The sequence below is a fragment of the Ochlerotatus camptorhynchus genome, unplaced genomic scaffold (assembly GCF_037179485.1).
Source record: "Ochlerotatus camptorhynchus isolate MF236.1 unplaced genomic scaffold, CSIRO-AGI_Acam_v1.1 ptg000112l, whole genome shotgun sequence".
Taxonomy (NCBI): Eukaryota; Metazoa; Arthropoda; class Insecta; order Diptera; family Culicidae; genus Ochlerotatus; species Ochlerotatus camptorhynchus.
In genome coordinates, this window is record NW_027040602.1 from 193,287 (window position 1) to 214,359 (window position 21,073).

The 21,073-nt window shown below is 38.3% G+C and overlaps 1 protein-coding gene across 1 annotated transcript in view; it reads left to right on the forward strand.

The window, feature by feature from the left end:
* Positions 1 to 14,300, forward strand: part of HisT (Histamine transporter) — a 52,649-nt gene extending 38,349 nt beyond the window's left edge. The window contains exons 6-10 of the mRNA XM_065219847.1: positions 9,208 to 9,349; positions 9,413 to 9,603; positions 10,837 to 10,961; positions 11,300 to 11,410; positions 11,599 to 14,300. Of these exons, the coding sequence (XP_065075919.1) occupies positions 9,208 to 9,349; positions 9,413 to 9,603; positions 10,837 to 10,961; positions 11,300 to 11,410; positions 11,599 to 11,872 (843 nt within the window). The 3' untranslated portion in view covers positions 11,873 to 14,300. The remainder of the gene's footprint in view (positions 1 to 9,207; positions 9,350 to 9,412; positions 9,604 to 10,836; positions 10,962 to 11,299; positions 11,411 to 11,598) is intronic.
* The last annotated feature ends 6,773 nt before the right edge of the window (positions 14,301 to 21,073 follow it).

The window sequence follows — 21,073 nt, forward strand, 5'->3', positions numbered from 1 at the left end:
TTTTCCAGAAGTTTCTTCCAATCTATCTTAGGAAGTTTCTTCCATACTCTCCAGGAAGATCAATTAAAGTTCTACCGGATGTATATATCGAGTTATCCCAGAAGTTTCTTTCGTTTTCCTCAGGAAGTTTCTCCATAAGTCATTCTCCGTGGATTTTGCCGACTTATTGGAAGGTTTTTCCGAGCTTCTCCTGGCTTCCGATTTGCACACTTTTCTGGCTTCTGGATTTTTCCGAAAGTTTCTTAAAAAAATCCAGAAGTTTCTCAATATGTGTCTTGGAAGATCGCCATCGGATGTTTTTCCGACATTTCTTAGAACTTCCTTCAAACTTCCTCCTCAAGATTTTCCTTGTGTCCTCTGGAAGTTTTGTCGGTACCATTAAGAGACAAATTCAAATATATCCCAGAAATTTCTTCCAACTTACATGGAAAATACATCATTCGATTTTAGTCTAATAGTTTGAAAAAAAAATATAAAATTAATAATAGTGAATACCGATATATACCGATTTTTTAATCATTTGATACCAATAATCATGAAAACAATCAGGCAACGCTGCTAGTACTCTAGAAGCTAGTACCATAGAGGTAACTCTAAGACCACTGGGTCCCGAAGAAAATCATTATTATTTTTGGCTCACTCAGTACCAGAACAACGGTCCCAAGCAGTCCCAAGCTATTTCACTCACCCCTGCATGTTTTGCATGAATCCACACACCCCTGATGTTATCTGTCAAACTTTCATAGCGAATCAATACAAACATAGTGTAGTAATAGAATTTCAACTAGAATAGGGTACGTTAATCGTTTGCTTGGGACCAATAGGCTACTAAAGTGGTGAGCCAATTTAAAATCGTTAGTTTCGTATTGATTGTTGCTAGTACTCTCTTATACCTCGGCAATAAATATCGTCTTGTCCGATATCGCATGCCAGTGTAACCGTACTATGGTACTATAGTCACTATATTCATAGTTTGACGGAGACAATGATGGGAGAAAATTCGACCTGTTACTTGCAGGAGCCAACCTAGCATGACAGTTTCTTTTTGGTTTATGGAGTTTATGGGTTAGGCAAAGAGTGTGCGTTTGACTTGCACTGTCGCATTAATGGCCCTTCGCTCATTTTAAACTTTTATTCATTTTTCATACTGCTGTACTCTAACGGAACTATCTACCTACCCTCTTATAATATCATTCTCTAGCTAATAAATTATCACACTAAAGCTTCATGTTAGATAGCATTTCCAACCAACTCTGACATTTTTGCATTTTTCACGAGGAACATTGACGCGGCCAATGCGTAGGCGATAAAAATAGTATTTTTTGATAGCTTGTTTTACGGATATAATGGAAATTTAGCAAATGCATTTGTAGGTATGCGTTGACAACCCTAATAAACAAATACCATACATGAACAGTAGTCCAAATTGTCAAACTATTCCACAAATGGTTTGGATGATCAATATTATTTTGAAACATTTCCTCTTATACCTTATAAAATTACCATTTATATTGATGCTGCTCAGATGTTTATTTTGCGTAAAACGTTCTGCAAAGGCTTGAACATTTTCCCGGGATGTCAGATTTTTATTGCAAAATTTGAAATTACCTGCTTTCGGGATTTTGCTTCCACCAGACTATAGTCGTAAAACTTCATTTTGGGTCATCGTTCACGCATTTAACAATTGATTGGAATATTATCATTTGCGCGAACTGCTCACCGCAGCGCTAGAATCGGATCACTTTGACGTTTCTGTTTACTTTGCATGCAACACTGTTAGCGACTTACCGAGAAAGCTTGTCTTCCGCGAGAAGCTTGAGAGATGTCGTTACTGATGTCCTATTTATTGAGGTACAATGTTTTCAAGATAAACTTATTCAAAGAGTTACGTATGTTTTTCTGTGTCCAAACTTTAAAAAAATCACCAAAAGTTCTTCAAAAGATTTTTATCAATCATTAAGCGTCCATAATTATAAACATTTAAAAAGTTTGCATTTTTCATCACAATAAAAATAAAAAATCGTTCAAAAAACATTTTGAGATATTAAGGTTGAATTTTTCCCAAAATTGTTTTTTTTTTGTCTCGACAACTTTGCTTCAGACTTCATTTAGATCAAAATTGCCGATGCCTGTGCTCCATTTTTTTTTAAATATCAAAGACGCTATTTTGAAAAAATTTCAAGATCCAAGATGGCCGAATTCAAGCAAAAATGTAAATCATTCCCTATTGGCAAATCAAAGTTGGAACTCGTTGATAATAGAAGACCTATTAAAGTGATGATGGTTTCATAATTTTACACGGTGAGGTATACGAGTGTAATCTTAAAATGTATTTGATTTGTATTAGATGTATTAGATTTAAATAAAATGCTCCATTTGCAAAATAAGAGTCATTTTAAGATTGCACTCCCCGTAGAAAATTTTGAAACCATCATCACTTTCATGGTTCTTCTATTTTCTACGAGTGCCAACTTTGATTTGCCAATAACAAACAATTCTGCAAAGTTTCATGCAAATCGGAGAAGGGCGAGTTTTTCCGATTCATCATTTGGCGTGGAACTGATTTTTCGTGGACAATCCTCCGCGAAAATTACGAAGTGATACATAGGATAAAGTAAAAAACGCTCCATCTTCATCATTCATTTACAATAAAGAAGACATGCGGCTGTAAATTTTCTATACAATCGGATGTGCCAGAGTAGATCACTTAACGCCCTTAACATACAAACGAGCTGCATCTGACGATGAAGTTTCATCGGTGAAGAACTTTCCTCGATACAAATTTACACAGCAGCTTCATCTCCACATCATCACTTGCCAGTTCACCGGTCTTTGGTTGGAGATGATGAGGATGATGATGATGAAGAATCTGTGCAAATGTACTGAACAAGAGGTGATGCTTGGTTAATTCTTCAGCAGAGCTACATACCTTATATGCTCAAGGGGAAGAAACTTCTTCGTTTGGCAGTTTAATTGATTTTAAAGAATTCATTCACCAGTAAAGTGAGATGCATTCATCGCTATGCTTTAGAGAGAGATAGCGAAATTAATTAAATCTTCGTTGAGCTGTAAGTGGAAAATACCGGAAGGCTATCATGTCACAGTACGGCACAAATGTTCAATGATTGACTATTTGATATTTGACAGGAACAAATCTGTTGATCAAATGAATAAACCGGAAGTGACTCATTTCGCACCCCAGCCGGGGTCGTTGGAATTTTCTGATGGGATTTAAAGCCGTTGATCCCTACCCATGTGTTGATGGTATCGATAGGTACGTTTAAGATGCAACATGTAAGTAATCCTGTTTACAAAGTTGGGTTTTTGTATACAATATGTGCAACATTTCAATAGAACTTTACACGATTTATAATGTAAACTTGTATGACATAAGACGCTCTATTTATGTGCATCATATTGAACTGAAATTTACACCACTTTTTCGAACTGTGCAGTTTTGTGTATGGATAGCCAGTGCTGCATAAGTAATATGCCACTAATATGCCCAGACTCCCAACACTAAGCGGAAGCTGAGCTGATATTTGCAGTTGGATCATCAGCATGACCCTGCAGGAACAAATCCTGGAAACTTTTACTTCCTATGAGAAAGAATTTGAAAGAGGGTCAACAGTTTTGGTCATGCAATTTGATATACATATCCAAGTGCATGCAAGGCTCTTACTCATCTCTCCAGTTCCTCTATTAGCCAAATTTGCAATCATCACTTTCGCCAGTAGCGAGGCAAGCGAGGAGTTACCGAAAGGCAAAGAACGGATGACTTTGCGGTATAAAAACTTGTCCGTCAGTGAAAAATGCGCGGAGAGTGAAAATGAACGGAAGAACCACTTGCCTGACGATCAAGGATGCATATATAGTTATTTCCTTTTCCTTCTTCCAACAAGCTGACGAAAGGGGAACGGGCGTAAATGAGGAAGCAAAAATCGGCCCACTCTCTATCACGTGTCGGTGGGGAACAGAAATGGATGCAACAATTAAACTTTTCACTCGATTAAATCCATTTTCGAAGTTGAAAAGGTCCATTCAACGTGGAAGTGGGTTCATGTAATAAAATAATTTTTGCTTTATACAGTTCTATCGGGGTTTTATTCTTTATTCTATAAAATCTATCGAACACTAATCCAATTCATTCCTTCACTTGAATGCGTATAGAGATCAGATCTGATGATTATGTTGTTAACATTATGTAGAAAGCAATAGGTAGAAAACTGGGGGGAAAAATAACTGGCAGATTCGTGTTGCTAAAAACGGGAAAGTACTGTAAAGGGTGTCCCACATCAAATTGCATCACGCAAAAAACGCTGAAGAAAATTACCCATTGGGTATTTTCTCTTAAAAATTTGGGTAGAAGTAGCTTAGAGTTGTTGTTTACATTGTATTTTTATCGCTGTTAGTTGTTCGAAAGTTGGAAAAAATGACGTCACCCGAAAAGCAACGTCGCGAATTGATTTTGCGCAAGCACCTGGAAAATCCTCAACTCTCTCATCGGAACATCGGAATCGTGCAGTCAATTGTGAGTCGTGTAAGTAAACATTACTACGAAACTCTGAGCATCTCATGGAAGGAGAAATGTGGTCAGAATGGATGTTCTATTAGTGATCAGGATCAAAAGCGTGTCGTGAAAGCGTTTAAGCGGAATCCCAATACTTCGGTCAGGGATGTGGCCAAAAAGTTGAATCTGTCCAAGCCTTTCGTTCAGAGAGCCAAATCGTGCAGAAGGCTCCAAATCGTGACGAACGGCATAGTAAGGGGAAAATACACCCAGATGCTGACGAAGCCTCATTGTATCATCATGGATGATGAGACTTACGTCAAGGCGGACTTCCGGCAGCTTCCGGGGCTACTGTTCTTCACTGCCCAACGCAAGTTTGATGTACCGCAGGCAGTAAGGCAGCAGAAACATGCATGTGGCAAACGGAGTGCGCCATTCGTGACTACCGGGACTGTAACCTCAAGCAGTGTCTATAGAAGCGTTTGTTTCCTCTGTTGAAGCAACACGAGGGCCCTCGATCTTCTGGCCGGATCTAGCTTCGTGCCACTATTCAAATGTTGTCCTGGAGTAGTACGAAGCCAACTTTCGTACCCAAGGACATGACGGACCCAAGGACCTCCCAACGCACCGGAATAAAGGCCCATCGAAAAATACTGGGCTATTATGAAACAGACACTACGGAAGCATCCCAAGGAGCTCAAATCTGAGGAAGACATGAAGAAAAAGTGGGTTTCCGTTCAGAAGAAGCTGCAGCCAAATGTTGTACAGAACCTAATGAGTGGAGTTAAGCGTACGGTTATGATATTGAAGTTGAATGAAATAAATATGCCAAAAGCTTACTAATGGGCTATATTTTATTGTCTGAAAGTTTGAAAAGGATCGGTCAACTAGGTAATTTTCTACAGCGTTTTTTCCGTGATACAATTTGATGTGGGACACCCTTTATTCTTCACAAGAATGCATCTCTATTACTAAAAAAACAAGATTTTAGTGGAGCAAAAAGCAACATAAACAATTGATCACCTCTGACTATGGTGACATGGCATCAAACATGAAAAAAAAATAATAAATATTAATTAATTGATCAAATCACCAGCATGACTGAATCCGGCAGAGCTGGGCACAATTCCGCTAATCCGCTAAGAGGTAATTAGCTGGGCTAACAGTTTCGTTAGGGACCATGCACTTATTACGTAAGATTTTTCTAGGGATTTTTCTATCCCAGCTCCCCCTAAGTAAGATTTAGATTAACATGTTCTGTATTCTTCATGATATTCTTTATGATTTCGTAAGATGTTTTTGAGATTCCCTACCACCCTGTAAACAGAACGTAAGACAATTAATTTTTAGAATCTTACACAGCAAAAAAATCTGAATTTTAATTGTGATGTAAACATTGTTGTAAACAAGTTGAAAGCAATTTTGTTTACAAATATGGGCGTTTTTTTCGAGAGTTGACCAACTGCAGTCTTAATAGGCTAGCATCTCGGTTGGACTCTCCATGCGATACACAATACTAACGGACGACTCGAGCTATGGTGCTCACTAGGTCACTGCAGCTTTTAGGCTCGTATTGTGATCAACTGTGCATTAGATTACGACCATATATATGTGATAAATCATGAAAATGTAAATGGAATACAGTAATGTCCCGATTTTGTCAGTCCCCTTTTTTGAAAATGTTTTCCAATGTTCTACAAAACCCATGCACTTTTTCAGTAATCTTCTAAAGTAAGTAAATTGCACCAAAGTATACTTTAAATATCCCTCTTAACGAATGACGAATGAGAAAAATTTAGATTTATGAAATTATTGAAAGAAAAAAGTCTGAAGCGCGGAGGGGCTGACAAAATCGGGTCATTACTGTATTTAAAATAAATAAAATCATTCTTACCTTTTTATGGTTGTTTGATTATTAATTGCTATTATTACCTGCTTAGAGTTGGCTCCTTTAAAATACTGTGTAGAATTTACCTCATTATTCATCAGCTTTATCGATTTGTGTTCCTGCGTGGTTATTGTGATCAGAGCTGGTAAATATCATGGCCGTCATGTGACGATGAGAAAACAGGTTCTCTCACTATCACGAGACGAAACTACCTATCATTAGCTTTCTTGTCATTTTTCAATGATCAAGCACTCATGAAAATTATTTTTATGCTGTTTTGACATCAACATTTCTAACTGATTTAGATGAATTCAAGCAAACAACCGTATGTAATCGGTAGAGTGAATATATCATTAAGATTTCCTCGGTACAAGTAACTTTAATAGCATTAAATGAGCTAGTAATTACGATGATCACAACACTGTCACGTTCTGTCATGACAAAAAATTCGATGAAATTTTTAAGAAAATCTCTTTCATCGTTTTCTCATCCAATGATAGTGACAGAAGTATCTCTGTAAATATCGCGTGAGATCTTTCATTGAAAATGACATTTGCCAGCCCTGATTGTGATAGAACCACGCTCAGCATATTATCCTGTAGTACGACTTGGGCATGCACCATGCAAGTAAGTCATCTCTCGTCAAAATGGGATATGGGGTGATGGTGAAGGTATATAGAAAATGAATAAAAGAACAGAGAGAAAGGTATTAGTATTGGTTACATTAACCCCCCCCCCCCCACACACACACACACACAACGAAAAAGAAACATAGATGCACAGACAAACAGAAATAACACATTTAATATTTCTCTCCACAAAACATAGTCACTAAAACATATTCGATGAACAACCTGCGAGTGTTATGTCTGTTTGTCTGTGATAGATGGGTTATTAGGAAAGTACAACTACATTATAACTATTAGTGCAATGGATGAATGGATGACCCTTATTCAGCCCTGTCGGCCCCTCAAACACTAGTCGCAGGCAGTTGTTGTTAGGACATGCGACACTGTCACTGTTACTATGTTAGAGGTATGCCCGTTAAGTTTCGAAGTGCAAAAAAAACTGTTAGAACTTTCTTATAAATTAACTTTACACTCAAAGCGAATTTAAAATTACTATTTTATTTTATACTGATATTAAAAATATGATAAAACTACAATTTACGGCTCCGTGAAATTAACTCGCATGAACCTTTCAAATCAATGAACTGGAGAAAAACTATAATTTTAAGTAATTGCAAAAAAAAAATCATGGCGACACTTGACAAATCATCATCAAGCCCCTCATCCTTGGATAGGGGTTTACAAATATGGGCTTTTGTATACAATATTCCAAACATTTCATGAAATGGCTCAGAACTTTACACGATTTATAATGTGGTCATTTTCACTGAAAGCTGAACAGTTGAACTGTTCGGTAAAATTTATGCAATTCAGTTCAATTGCTTTTCAATTGAATTAGAGATTAATGATCAAATCAAAACAAACTGTATCAATGTAATACGAGGTAATACGACATGCACTAAACTAAGGTATTTTTAAAAGCGCTTCGCAAGCAAGTTTGAGAAACGCTGATGTAACAGGTTTGTAAAACGTTATTAGTGTAAAATATATTAAAACAAAAATCTAACTTTTATTTAACAACATATAACAAAAATTACGTTTAATGAAATTTATAAATTAAATATTCATATACAACCAAAAAAAAATCTATCTCATGAAAATTTCCGCTCATGAAGCTTTTTCTCAATTTACAATCGCCAATTCGTGCACAAAAACTCAACCTTTCCGCTGTCTAGTGAGTGGAGCACTTTTGCTTCAACCACCAAAATACACCAGAACACATGGTGTTAATTGTCGCTGGAATAAAGGAACACCAAACTTTCCATTTGAGCATTTTGAAATGGTGTCCGGTTGTGTATGTAATGAACTAAGTAAATTTCATTGCGGCTTTGTTTGGTTTGCTCCTATTGTAACTGCATGCTCTTCACGCTGCTGGCAGGCTTTACAGAGAGGACTCGACTCGACACTCGACGAACAAATGCAAAAAAGCCCACTCAGCCGTTCTCTTAGTGTGAAAATGTGGAACTGGCTAAAAGTGGTCCCAGTTGGCCATCACTGCCTGTAGCTGAAAATAGAAGGACATGGCAGTATCAAGTCGTAATTTAATTTCATTCTCCATGCGAACGTATAGATACCCTACGCTGGTGGTTTTTTCGGTAATTTTTAACGTCCATACGATTTTTTATTTCCACTAAAAGCCTTTAAATTTAATTGTACTCGCTAATAGTCTCGTCGGCTGTGAAAAATGGTCAACCAAAATAATTAATGCATGTCAGAAGCGGCGTGCTAGCACGGATAGCCGACTAACGTCATGTCAGCTATTTGAAGTAATTTTAATTGGAAAAAAAGTTACCACTACCGATCATACAAAGTAGGCGGGTTGCTGGGTGACATATGGCGGTACCAAATTCCAACATCAGCTGGGCATTATACATTTTGTGAGACTTTGCAATGTGTATAGGTGACACGTGGTGAATAATTTATTAACTTTCATTCAGCTGGGAAGGACGTAAATCTCCGCGGGCATATATCATTTGGTTGGTTTTGCTTACAGAAGCCTGAAAGCGTGTTGGTTCTGGAATGGTGGCCTCCCGGTGGGATTCTGGGAAATTAAAGACCCATTTCACTGAGCATGGCTAAATTGATGACAAACTTCTACTCCACATGCTGGGAAAGGACACTAAACTAATTCGAAATTTGAATGCGGTTTTAATTAAATAAATTTGCGGTCATTTTTACAGCTCGGAATCGCACTAGGTTTTCTGCTTCCTCCAGTGTTGGTTGAAAATCATGCCGATTTAAATCTAATAGGCGATGACCTTCAGCTGATGTTCTACATCGTGGCTGGATTCACCAGCTTGCTGGTCATTCTGGTTCTAATCTGTAAGTATTTTCCTCTTATGTAATTTTATAATTTATTTATAAAACTTCTCCCTCTCTCAACAGTTTTCAAGGCGGGACCCCCAACGCCTCCTTCGGCAGCTCAGGAAGCTACAAAGACACCGAACCCACTCCAGTCGTCCCCATTCCTACATTCCATCAAGCGGCTGGTGTTGAACCGAAACTACGTCCTGCTCCTGATATCCTACGGAATGAACGTCGGTGTGTTCTATGCCATTTCAACCCTTCTGAACCAGGTTAGTGCGGTTTCATCATAAATTATTAACACATCACCAGCGTCGGATGGAAAGGGGATTATTAGGGCTTAAACTCGTGTCTAATTTTGCGCTTGATGTGCGACGCGATGCCTAAGCGGTGGATGGAGGTAAAGCGATTATTAACAAGTTTTACGAGGAAATTTTGGGACTGGGAAAATGGATTGAAATGGTGGGTGGCGTATGTGATTAGTCCAATGAAGTCGGGTTTTTCTGAAGGAGGGGGCTAATTTCATGGATTGGTTAGTCAGTGTATCGGTAAGAAATCAAAAAAAACGTTAGACACAGAGTACAATAATAATATATCTGTGTGTAAATTAGTGCTAATTGAATTGATTTTTTTTAATTTAAAGTGATCTTTTAGTTTAATCAAACAGAGTACACACTGCTGATATCATGGCATTTGGGATCAAATTTGATATTTAATAGGGTTAGATAAATAACACAATCTTAAATAATATTTTTTACAAGTGACGTAATTCATCTTTATCGTAAATCATGGAATAAATGTTGCAAAATCTAAATATACGCAACTTGATGAAAAGTGGCTATGATAGCATTGAAGTTCTCAATTCTGATTCTTATGTCATATAAGATACGTTTGCATGTGTCGGTCTCGGCACTGAGATTTATATGACTTTTTCGTAGTGTGTAGTTAAACTGGATGTCCTCTAGCATCTGCAATCTAGATACAAGTCCTATATTTAAATACAGAGCTACATGATTTTTCATTGATTTCCGAATCGTTCTTATTGAAAATTATGGCATAGTAAACCTATGATGGCTAAAATGTGATCATTTGACTAAAGTGAGTTCAGTTGTGATTATTCCGTTGATTAAAGTGAAAAATATAGCTGCTTTTCCATAAGGGGGCGTATTATACCTGTTTACTTACATCTGTTCCCTGCAAGCACACGAGAATAAACTTACTAGGCTACTTTGAAAAACAATCAATTGGATTTTATGGTTCAAGTTATACGTTTGCAGAAGAATCCTCTTTATGACACTTCCAACTTCCTAGATAGTTTAAATTGACACTCATCCCGCTGGAAATTGTTCTCTATCAGCAAAATACCATCGCCAGTTACTCAACGCTCGAGTATCGTTTGCAAGAGATTCTAAATTACATTGAATGGGAAGGCCCTTCCGGGAAAAGGATTATATCCGCTGTGATACGCGATTACTTACATTATCTACACTTCCTCTCGTCGACAGATCGTCCTCTTTCACTACCCGGGTCACGAGGTGGACGCCGGTCGCATTGGCGTCTGTATCGTATTTGCCGGCATGTTGGGGTCCGTCGCCTGCGGGATTGTGCTCGATAAGACCCATCGATTCAAGTAAGTTCCGGAGGCAATTACCGCCCACTTTCCGTTTTTTTTTCACTCTCACTGTTCCGTTATGTTGGTAGGCGAGGAAATCGATTTGGTCCAGTCAATATTTTGCTCCGATCCTATTCCGAGGCGGGTGACCCACTCGCTGCTGTTTGCACACTGCCACGACTCTTGCTATTGATTGTAATATTTTTTTTTCTATCAAACACAGATCGGATACAGTATCATTGACTCCATCTCGGTGGGATCCTTCTTGGGTCCACTTCGTCTATCGACTTGCCCTTCAAAATGTAATCATATTTATTGTTTTGCTTTCTTTTTCTTTTGTACTTGCCTACTCACAGGGAGACAACGCTGGCCGTATACATCTTTACCATGATCGGCATGTGGATTTACACTTTCACCCTGTCTGTCGGTCACATTGCTGTGGTTTACATAACGTCGTCTCTGTTGGGGTGAGTGTTTGAGATTGAGTGAAAAAATTCCCAACATCTTTTTCAATAAGGCATAGAAGGCTGGTTGAAAAAAACGCTGTCACCATTGATATTAAAAAACAACCTACTACGCTTGCTAACATGATACACCGAAAAAAAATCGTAATCCTTATCACTCATTACCCCGACCATATTTCTCCCATCCGCAGATTCTTCATGACCGGTTATCTCCCGGTGGGTTTCGAGTTCGCTGCCGAGTTAACCTACCCGGAACCGGAGGGTACTTCCTCGGGTCTGTTGAATGCTGCCGCTCAGGTGTTTGGTATAGCCTTCACCATGGTCTATTCGGAGATTTTGAACAGCAGCGGCGATGTTATAGCGAACATTACGATGGCTGTGATGCTATTCATCGGAACGGCCGTTACGGCCATCATCAAATCGGACCTGCGTCGCCAGGCGGCCCAGAATCCAAGCGGCGCTTAAAGTGACCATTGTGCTGTCATGCTTTGGTAATCCACCGGGCATGTAAATTGATTTTCTAAGACAAAGAATTTGGAGGTGGAAAGTGATGATTCGGAAATTTATATTTTACTGTTATTTATGCTCACCAGAACACGTTGTTGATGGGTAAGATATTTAAATTATTTTTTTTTTTATAGCAGATATGGATTATATAGCATTGAATATGCAACCAAGCCAAATCGAGAGAACAAACCGGGAAATTTGGTAGATTTGAGCACCACCGTTCTGTCAAATAAAAGTCATTAAAGGGGGCCAGGAATTAATTAGCCGTCAAGCATTCGTTGTCGGATGCTGCCGAATGGATTTCCTTCTGAATATCCTTCTTGGTCCGTTGACTGCCTTATGGAATGCGCTGAGGAAAGGCGTGATGCAATGGTGTGAAAGTCAATTAAAATTCGTTTAAACAGTTTCCTGCTTTCCACCAGAAGAACTAGAAAGCACGGAGGGTGTCAGGCAGTTGATGTAGGGTAACTTTTCGGTTTGAATCGTTTTGGCTGAGCGGGTGAAAAACGAGCTAAACGAATTGCGTGAATTAATGTTGTGGCGTGGAATTGCGTGAATTTCAATTTGTGGATGTTGAACTTAAAGTTTCTTTAAGGCTTCAAGATTTTCTGAAGTGTTTTGTTGGATCTTGTTGACAAACAGGTTTCGAAATACGTTCAGTAAACTATTCAAAGAAAAGTAGCCCACGAAATATTTGTCAAATCAATCGAAACGCAACGCTTGCTTAGATGTTACGTGGTTATGCTTTTCGTTGCGTTTTTTCATGAGATGAACTAGCCAAATGCTAAAAATCTCAATTGCGAAGTTATTTAAAAAAATCGTTGCGTTTATTGGATTATTTCTAGGATTATTTCCATTAAAATTTACAAGGCCTTCGCTCTGACCAAACGACGAGCCACACCAACTTTACTCGATCCTTATAGGAAATAACATTGTGGCCTTCATTGGGCACGGTTGTTCGTTTTAAAAAGCGATATGGTATGCAAATACACATTTAAGAAAGAACGTTGTGCAAAGTTAATTCAAAGTATCAGCCAGTTCTACTAAATCGATAGTAACAAGCATCGATAATCGTTGCAAATAACCGTTCAAGCAACCGGGACACAGATATATCAAATTAAGTTCCCTACTAATTTACTGTAGTATAAAAGCATGACTATACTAGTTCTCAAGTTTCAAAAGCACAGGATGTCATTGCTCAATACGTTCCGATTTGCTCTACCGTTACTCCTGCTAATACCTTCTGAAGTAAGACCAAAGGCAAGAATATACTATTTTCAGAACGAGTGGGTAAACTATCAGGAAGCATGGGAATCCTGTAAACAGAAAGGATTTCAACTGGCGTCTGCTGAATCCTTGGATGACTACAACGAGCTGGGGAGACTACTCAATCGTCCGGAGTATACGGGAGAATATTTCTGGTCAACCGATGGGAATGTACATATTGATCGAAACATTTGGTGGAAGTACATCACGTTCAACGATGAAGAGATGACTCTGATATCGGAAGACGGTCAAAAGGTCACAACACGGTGTATGTTGGTGAAAGATTTTCGAGGCCCTGGGACGTCCTGGTCGTATGATTTGTGCACCCAAGTGCACCGATACATTTGTGATAAGATTTAAGTTCGCTCCAGTATGAGTCCATTATATTTTTCAAAGTTGCTTCATCAAACATTGCCCACGAATTTCGTGATCTGATCTTGTCCTCGTTTATTATCGTTTTGTTCAATAAAAACATCTGTATGATCGAAAAAATCAAGAGTACCAACTCATTTTAACCCTTGAAAGGCGTTTGTACATCTCGATAAGGGCTAAAATACTCTGCAGATGTTAATTTTCTTTATCTCTATATTTCCACCTTGATGAGTGCATCAATGATGAGAGTGTGTAACGTTTTCATCTCAACATACCATGGAAAATTAAGTTACGATGTCTATTTATTAAGGAGATTTTTAGCCTATGGCTTGTTCATCTCCGGATGAGTCTCATTCGTGATTCTGCTATGAACCGAGTTTTGCATTATATTGAAGAGTAGAACTTCCCCCCATTCTCAGTGTGAGTGAGAAAGAGAGCGAAAACAAACTGTGTGGGTCTTCTCTCCGTGAGCGAATGGATCTTCAAGTTTGCTTTTTTTTATCATGGTAATTGACATGACGTGCGATACAAACGAGTGGATAGGGAAACAAATCGGCTACTTCGCATTCTTTGAGCATTGTCAAATATTTCACGATTTGCCATTCACATGAGCACAAAGATAAAAGCTCAAAAAAGGCTTGATATAGTTATCAGGATGGAGCTACTACTCTAAAACACTTTTATGAGTTATATGCATTGAGAAATATATCAATGAAATGTAATCATCTAGGTTTTTCTAATAACAAGATCTTATAAAAAGTACCAGAACCTTATTTTCGGTATAGAAACCTGAATCGATAATCGTTGCAAATGACCGTTCAAACAACCATGACACGAACACTATAACAACAATGTTTAAAACCGTCAAATCATCTGTGAAATTAAGTTCACTACCCGGTTGCTCGGTAGTATAAAGGCATGAACGAATTCGTTCTTTAGTTTCAAATACAAAAGATGTCACTTTTAAGAACGTTCCTATGTGCTCTGCCATTACTCCTACTAATACCCTCTAAAGTGAAGCCACAATTTCGAAAATTTTACTTTCAGAATGAGTTGGCAAACTATCAGCTTGCCTGGGAATCCTGTAATCAACAAGGACTTCAACTGGCAACTGCACTACTGACAACTGACCTTCTGCAGTTGAATATGATGCTTAATAGTCCGGAATTCAGAGGTGAATGGTATTGGGTTACCGATCAGGCTATCAATCGAACCATTTGGTGGAAGTACGTTATGTTCAACGACCAACAGATGACACTGATATCAGAGGCTGGTCAAAAAGTCACGACGGACTGTATGGTGGTGAGAGATTACAAAGAAACTGGATCTTCATGGTCTTCTGATTTATGCTCTCAGGAACATCTATACATTTGTGATGAAATAGTTTTTTGAAAAAACAATATCAAATAAATGTAATGCTTTAACTAATCATGTTTGCGTTACTCCATGCTTGAAGTTTACGATTTACGTAGTTGGATATGCTTAAAGTCAAATATCAGACTTAAAGTGGTCATTTTATACGATAGATGAGGAGATGAAAGTATAGAGTTGATAGTTCCGTTAGAGTACGGCAGTGTGAAAATTGTATATAGACAGTGGAAAGCGAGCAAAGGTCAATTTTGAGGATGGCACGAATCAGGTTGATCATCTCCTTTACCAAACTCCCCCACATGTGTCTCCTCGAGAGAGTTGGCGATGACAGGAGCACATACAGCTGCAATTTACAAACCTACCGACTAGATGCGACTTGAGTGTGAAACAATCGATAGAACTGTTTCCGCACATCGAAGGTACGTGAGCAAATCGGCGATCATCTCTTTTGCCAGTTGGGGCGGGGGGAGATACCCCTCACCAGTTAGTTTCAAAAGCACAAGATGTCATTGTTCAATTCTGTTTTGATTCTCCCTACCGTAACACCTTCTGAAGTAATGTCTCCCACCCTTGATAACGACGATAGAATGTGTTCCGCAACAAGTTAGTAAACTATCGGGAAGCGTGGGTGTTCTGCAAACAACAGGGTCGTCAACTGGCTACTGCAAAACTAGCAACTGACTTACACTAGTTGGGAAAGCTAGTCAATAAACCGGAATTCAAAGGTAAACATCATGATCATGATAAATGCTGCACAGTAAACAATGTGGAGTGTGCAACAATTGGCAACTTACCCTAAGGTGAATAAGCGTTCATACTGGTTTATACAAGTTAATGCAAAATATCATCCAGTTCCCTAGCACCAAGAACACAAGAACCTGCTTTTCTTTAGTAACGAGCATCGATAATCGTTTCAAATTACCGTTCAAACAACCATGACATAGATACTATAACAACTTTGTTTAACACCGTCAAATCATCTGTGAAATCAGGCTAACTACCCGATAAAGCAGTATAAAAGTATGGCTGTACCAGTTCTACGTTCCGACTAACTCCTGCTCATACCCTCGGAAGTGACGCCAAAGGCAAGAACATACGAAGTTCAGAACGAGTGGGTAAACTTTCCGAAAGCACGGGAAACCTATAAATAGAAAGGACTTCAATTGGCAATTGCAGATACCTTGGATGACTACAATGAGCTTCCGACACTACTCACTCGTCCGGAACATTTCTGGATGACCGGTGATATTGATCGAAAAGTTTGGTGGAAATACATTACGTTCAACGACGGAGAGATGACACTGGTTTGGGTTGGTTGGAGGCGAACCAGCCCCAGGCTGAAAGCCTCCCTAATAAAGTTAAATAATAATAATACTGGTTTCGGAGGATGGTCAAAAGGTCACAACACGGTGCATGTTGGTGAAAGACTCTCAATACTCCGGAACGTCGTGGCCGTATGATTTGTGCACCTAGGTACAGCGGCACTTTTGTGATAAGATTTAAGTTCGTTCCAGCATGAGTCCTTTACTCTATTAAAACACCTTTCCATCTAATATAATGTTTCTAATCGTGTAGGATGATTAATTTTCAAATTTAAACAAAATAGAACGTCACCTTAGTCAACTATTTTCGTTGACTAACAACCCGCAATGCTCTTTGATTAACAATTCGTCTTTATCGACAAACATCTTTTAAAAAAAAACGCCTAGAACCCAAGGGGTAGGTCACTCCGCATACCAATCTCGGGTCATCTTTTTTTTTTCAGTGTGCCGATTGTGCCGGTTAGAGCAAGCTGCGATTGTTTGCAAAATACCCATCCCGGCAACCCGTTATTTCTGACATCTTGAATGTTTTGGTTTGAAATCGCAAGGATAAATCAGTCTAGCGGAATTTCGGATTTAAATCTATAAGTAAACCGAGAAGTGAATTCCTGGTCTGAGTTCCTCTGGTATTTAGAGAATGTTCCTGAATATACAGCCAAACAGCACGTAATGTTGTGAACAACTTCAGTCACCAGCAGTGCTCCCATTTTATTTACAACAATCAAATGCCTACGAGATTGTGCCGAAGGTGTGCCGATGGATGTGTCTAAGCTGTGCCGAATCTAATTGCAGCACATTGTGCTGACTGACTTACCCCTTGCCTGGAACTACAATTCTCCTAGATCAATAGGTTTGTTGCCAAAAACGGAATATGCCAAAAAAGATGCTATTGGCAGTACTCTTTAATGCTTTGTGATCTTGATCAACAATCCACTTGGGTTAACAATTCATTTTATCATCTAAATATTTTTGTCTACCTTTACCTTAACCTTAACCTTTGCCTTGATCAACAGTCTTGCATGATAAATAATTGAACTTCATCTCCAATTTGCATTGTTCGGCGAAAGACTTTGGCTAGTAATCAACCTGGATCATGTTAACTCACGATCAAATTTTATGAGGGGCTCTGTTGGTTAATGGAACCGTTCTATATACTGAGCAAAAAATCATCATTTGAGCAAATCCACCGCCAACTGACGAATCGATCTAACTTTATTCTGTCCGAAATCTATGAAACTTTGCATAATTATTCGCTATTAGCAATTTACCAAGTTTAAACTTATATAATTCAAATATGTGTAGGTACTCAACCTGTTTAAGATCAAGTGGGGCAAACGAAGACATTACTTAAATATATATATATATATAATAAATACAAACAATTAGGCAAGGCTTCATGAAAATCGGAGAAGGTCGCTTCTGTTTGATTCGTCAGTTGGCGTTGAAATGCTCAGTGTTTTAATTTAAAATGATGTAAATTGCATCGCTAAAACTTGAATCGCCTTGTATTAACAGATTGGGGCAAGCACAACCGATACAAATGACCATGGAAAACAAGGTTGCTTGTTTGAAACCGTCTAATCATCCGTGAAATGAAGTTTATAACCCGGTAGCTGATAGTATAAAGACATGGCTATACCATACTTCAGATTCAAAAGCCAGAAATGTCACTCTTTAGTACAATCAACTTTGCACTATCGTTACTTCTGATGATACCAACTGAAGTCACGTCGAAGGCGAGAGTATACGAAATCCAGAACGAGTGGCTAAACTATCATCAAGCATGGGAATCCTGCAAACAACAAGGTCTTCAACTGGCAACGGTGCAAACCATAGCTGAAAACAACTATCTAGCTGGAATACTCAACAGTCCAGAATTCAGAGGTGAATGGTTTTGGTCTACCAATCAGGATATTGATCGAACCATCATGTGGAAATACATAACACTCAACGACGGCCAAATGACTTTGATATCAGAAGATGGTCAAAAGATCACGACGCGATGTATATTGGTGAAAGATTATCCACCATCAGGAACGAACTGGTCTGAAGATTTGTGCACCCAGGTGCATCGATACATTTGTGATAACATTTAGGTGAAGTTTAGTTTGTTTAAAAGAACTTTCAAACTAAATAATTTTATTCAATTACGTTTAATCAACCATTCCAAGTGTACAAAACAGGCGAGCATCAAATTAATTTATCCCCAGGATGCCCCCTCTCACCTTTTTTTTTTTCGCACGAAGCTGTTAATTGGTTGAGATTTTCTTTTTTGTTCCTTTCAACCCATCTATTGGGGATTTTCCTACCTAGGGATGGTCAAAATATATTTATCAAAGCTACTAAATGAACTAGGAAATATCATAAATATTGAAAAATCAACCTCCCTGAATAAAATAAATATCCCCTCCATCTAAACGATTGATTTAAGTTTAGCTGTACACCTCGCACTTTGAATCCTATTGTTCAGAATATGAATAAATAAACGAATTGCATGGTTCGCCAAAAGCACAAAAGCCGGGGGAAAATATTAAAGTTAAAAGAGGAAATTGCGATCGTTACTCATGCGAGATGGCTCTTTGTCGGTCCGTCCGTCCGTCCATACGTTGGCGTCATCACAAAGTCGATCCAAAATGAAATCAAAAGGGCTGTTGGTTAAGCGAAATGAAGTGGCCGGTTAGTGGGAAAATAATTCCCCAAAAGGGGAGTTATTATGTGCTTAGAACAGTCTGGAACGGTTGAGTTCGGGTGCTTCAGTACAGTGCAAATTAATTGGTGAAATCCTTCCGTTTCTTAAAGATTGCTGCTCTAGTAGAAGTAGGCTATGAATATGTTTTCCTTGATTTGTTTTCCGTGCCGAGCACCAATGCTACCGACGCCAAGGAGGCAGCTCCCACATCTGGACCCTACCTATCGACCCATCAACATTAGAAACGAATTGACGTCATTTGATCATTTCTCAAATGGGCTGCCCAGAAACTACGTAATCCGTTTTTAGGCATTTCAGGCCATTTCATTTTGTCTACAGTAGAAAGCGGCTTGTTTGAAATCGTTTCGAGAAAATTCTCGTTCGCGCACATACCAATCAGGAAAAACAATAGCCATGCACATTTTTCAAGAGTTAGTTTCCTGACTAGATACCCTCCCTATCGTTATTGTTACTTCAATATAAAGAAATATGTTCAATGATACGTTGGTTGGGAAAATCTACTGAAAATTCGATGGGTACTGTTTGTGCCAGAAACATCAAACTTGGTTGCTCGAATCTTCAAGATGCAAAAGGTCAAATCGATGGAACACGACAAAGATATGAAAAAAGCCTGTGAGAAAAAAAAAATCTCGAATTTATTTCCAAAAAATCTCGAAAATAGTTGTATTTAGAAAGATGTTAGACGTGAGCATTTTTGTTCAAATGACATCAGAAATCGTTATAAGTACTTTACACTTGAAAACATGTACTTTCAAAAATCCACGAAAACTCGGTCTTCTACGAAATATGTTCATAAATGTTGCGCTATCTTAGAATTTTTTTTTTTTAAAGTTTCAATTGACTTCAATTTTTTACAGAAAAAAAAAATATTTTTATAAATCCATATTTCAATACTTTTGATGTCCATATTATTTTTTTGTTTTAAAATCATACCTCTACAACTCGTCATTAAATACCATTTCAATACAATCAATGGTTTTTGAGATATAATTTTTCAAACATAGTGCCCATGAAAGTAAATACACCCTTTAAAAATATTACGCATGACCCAAAAGGGTCTAAACCTTTATGAAAGATTCATGTCTAATGTCGAAAACATAGACGTTTGATTTAAATCGGAAAGGCTCGCGCATATTTCCTGCAACTTCAAGACGATTTCCCGTGGAACTGATCACTTTCCCTAGTGTCAATTTAATTTGGTCACTATAGAAAACTTTTAATTTTTGGCTAATTAATTGATTTTTCATTTCCACATCTGAGTTTTCGGAGGTGAACCAGCCCCAGGTTGTAAGAACCAAAGAAAAATAAAGAAAACCTAACCCAACCTAACTGAGTATTCTGTCGCCAAACATTCAGCAACCTATAAGCAAAAACTACTGCTTCAGTTAAAGCATCTAGCGATAATTCAGGCATTTTAAAGCAACATTGTTTGCATGGTTTCATCGTGCTTCGCATGCCACGAGATTGTGTTTGCAATGCGCTGGGAATTGCAACTTCTACAACGACGAGGCTCGGTAGTTTATTGGTTACCATTTTTGCTGGGGAAGGTAACAATCATGAAAATGTCAATTTTCAAGCAAGAAGGCATCATCTGAGTCCGCATCCCCTAATTAACCCAGATCTCAATTAAATATTTGTAGTAAAATTATGTTTTGAAATTATGATTAGGAAGATCTCAGCCAATTGAAACACGATGGATACAATTACTGGAATTCGCGACATTTGATTTAACTTTTCCGATCCTTAATGATGGACGAGTTCCAGGAGTCTTGCAAATTCAACTACTTCCTTACCTCTTTGCAGTTAAAATGCTCCCTGTATCACAAACGTAGTTGGGTGTTTTAATTAACCACCATATATCGTTCCGATCGTTCGCACTTCGCCTGCAATTTTCTTTCAGGTTTCTAAAATGTTCTCACTGCTGGGAGGCAAAGCATTCACAAAGCAAAATTCACTAAATTTCCGAAAAATTGATCCACACTTGACACGTTTGGAACGGTTTTTTTTTTCAGCCGATGTGCTCGTTTTCGAAAACACTTAATCAACAACACTTTAGCGAATACTATAAATCCAGAATCACTGTCAACGACAACAAAACTCTCCAAAGATTCCGAAATG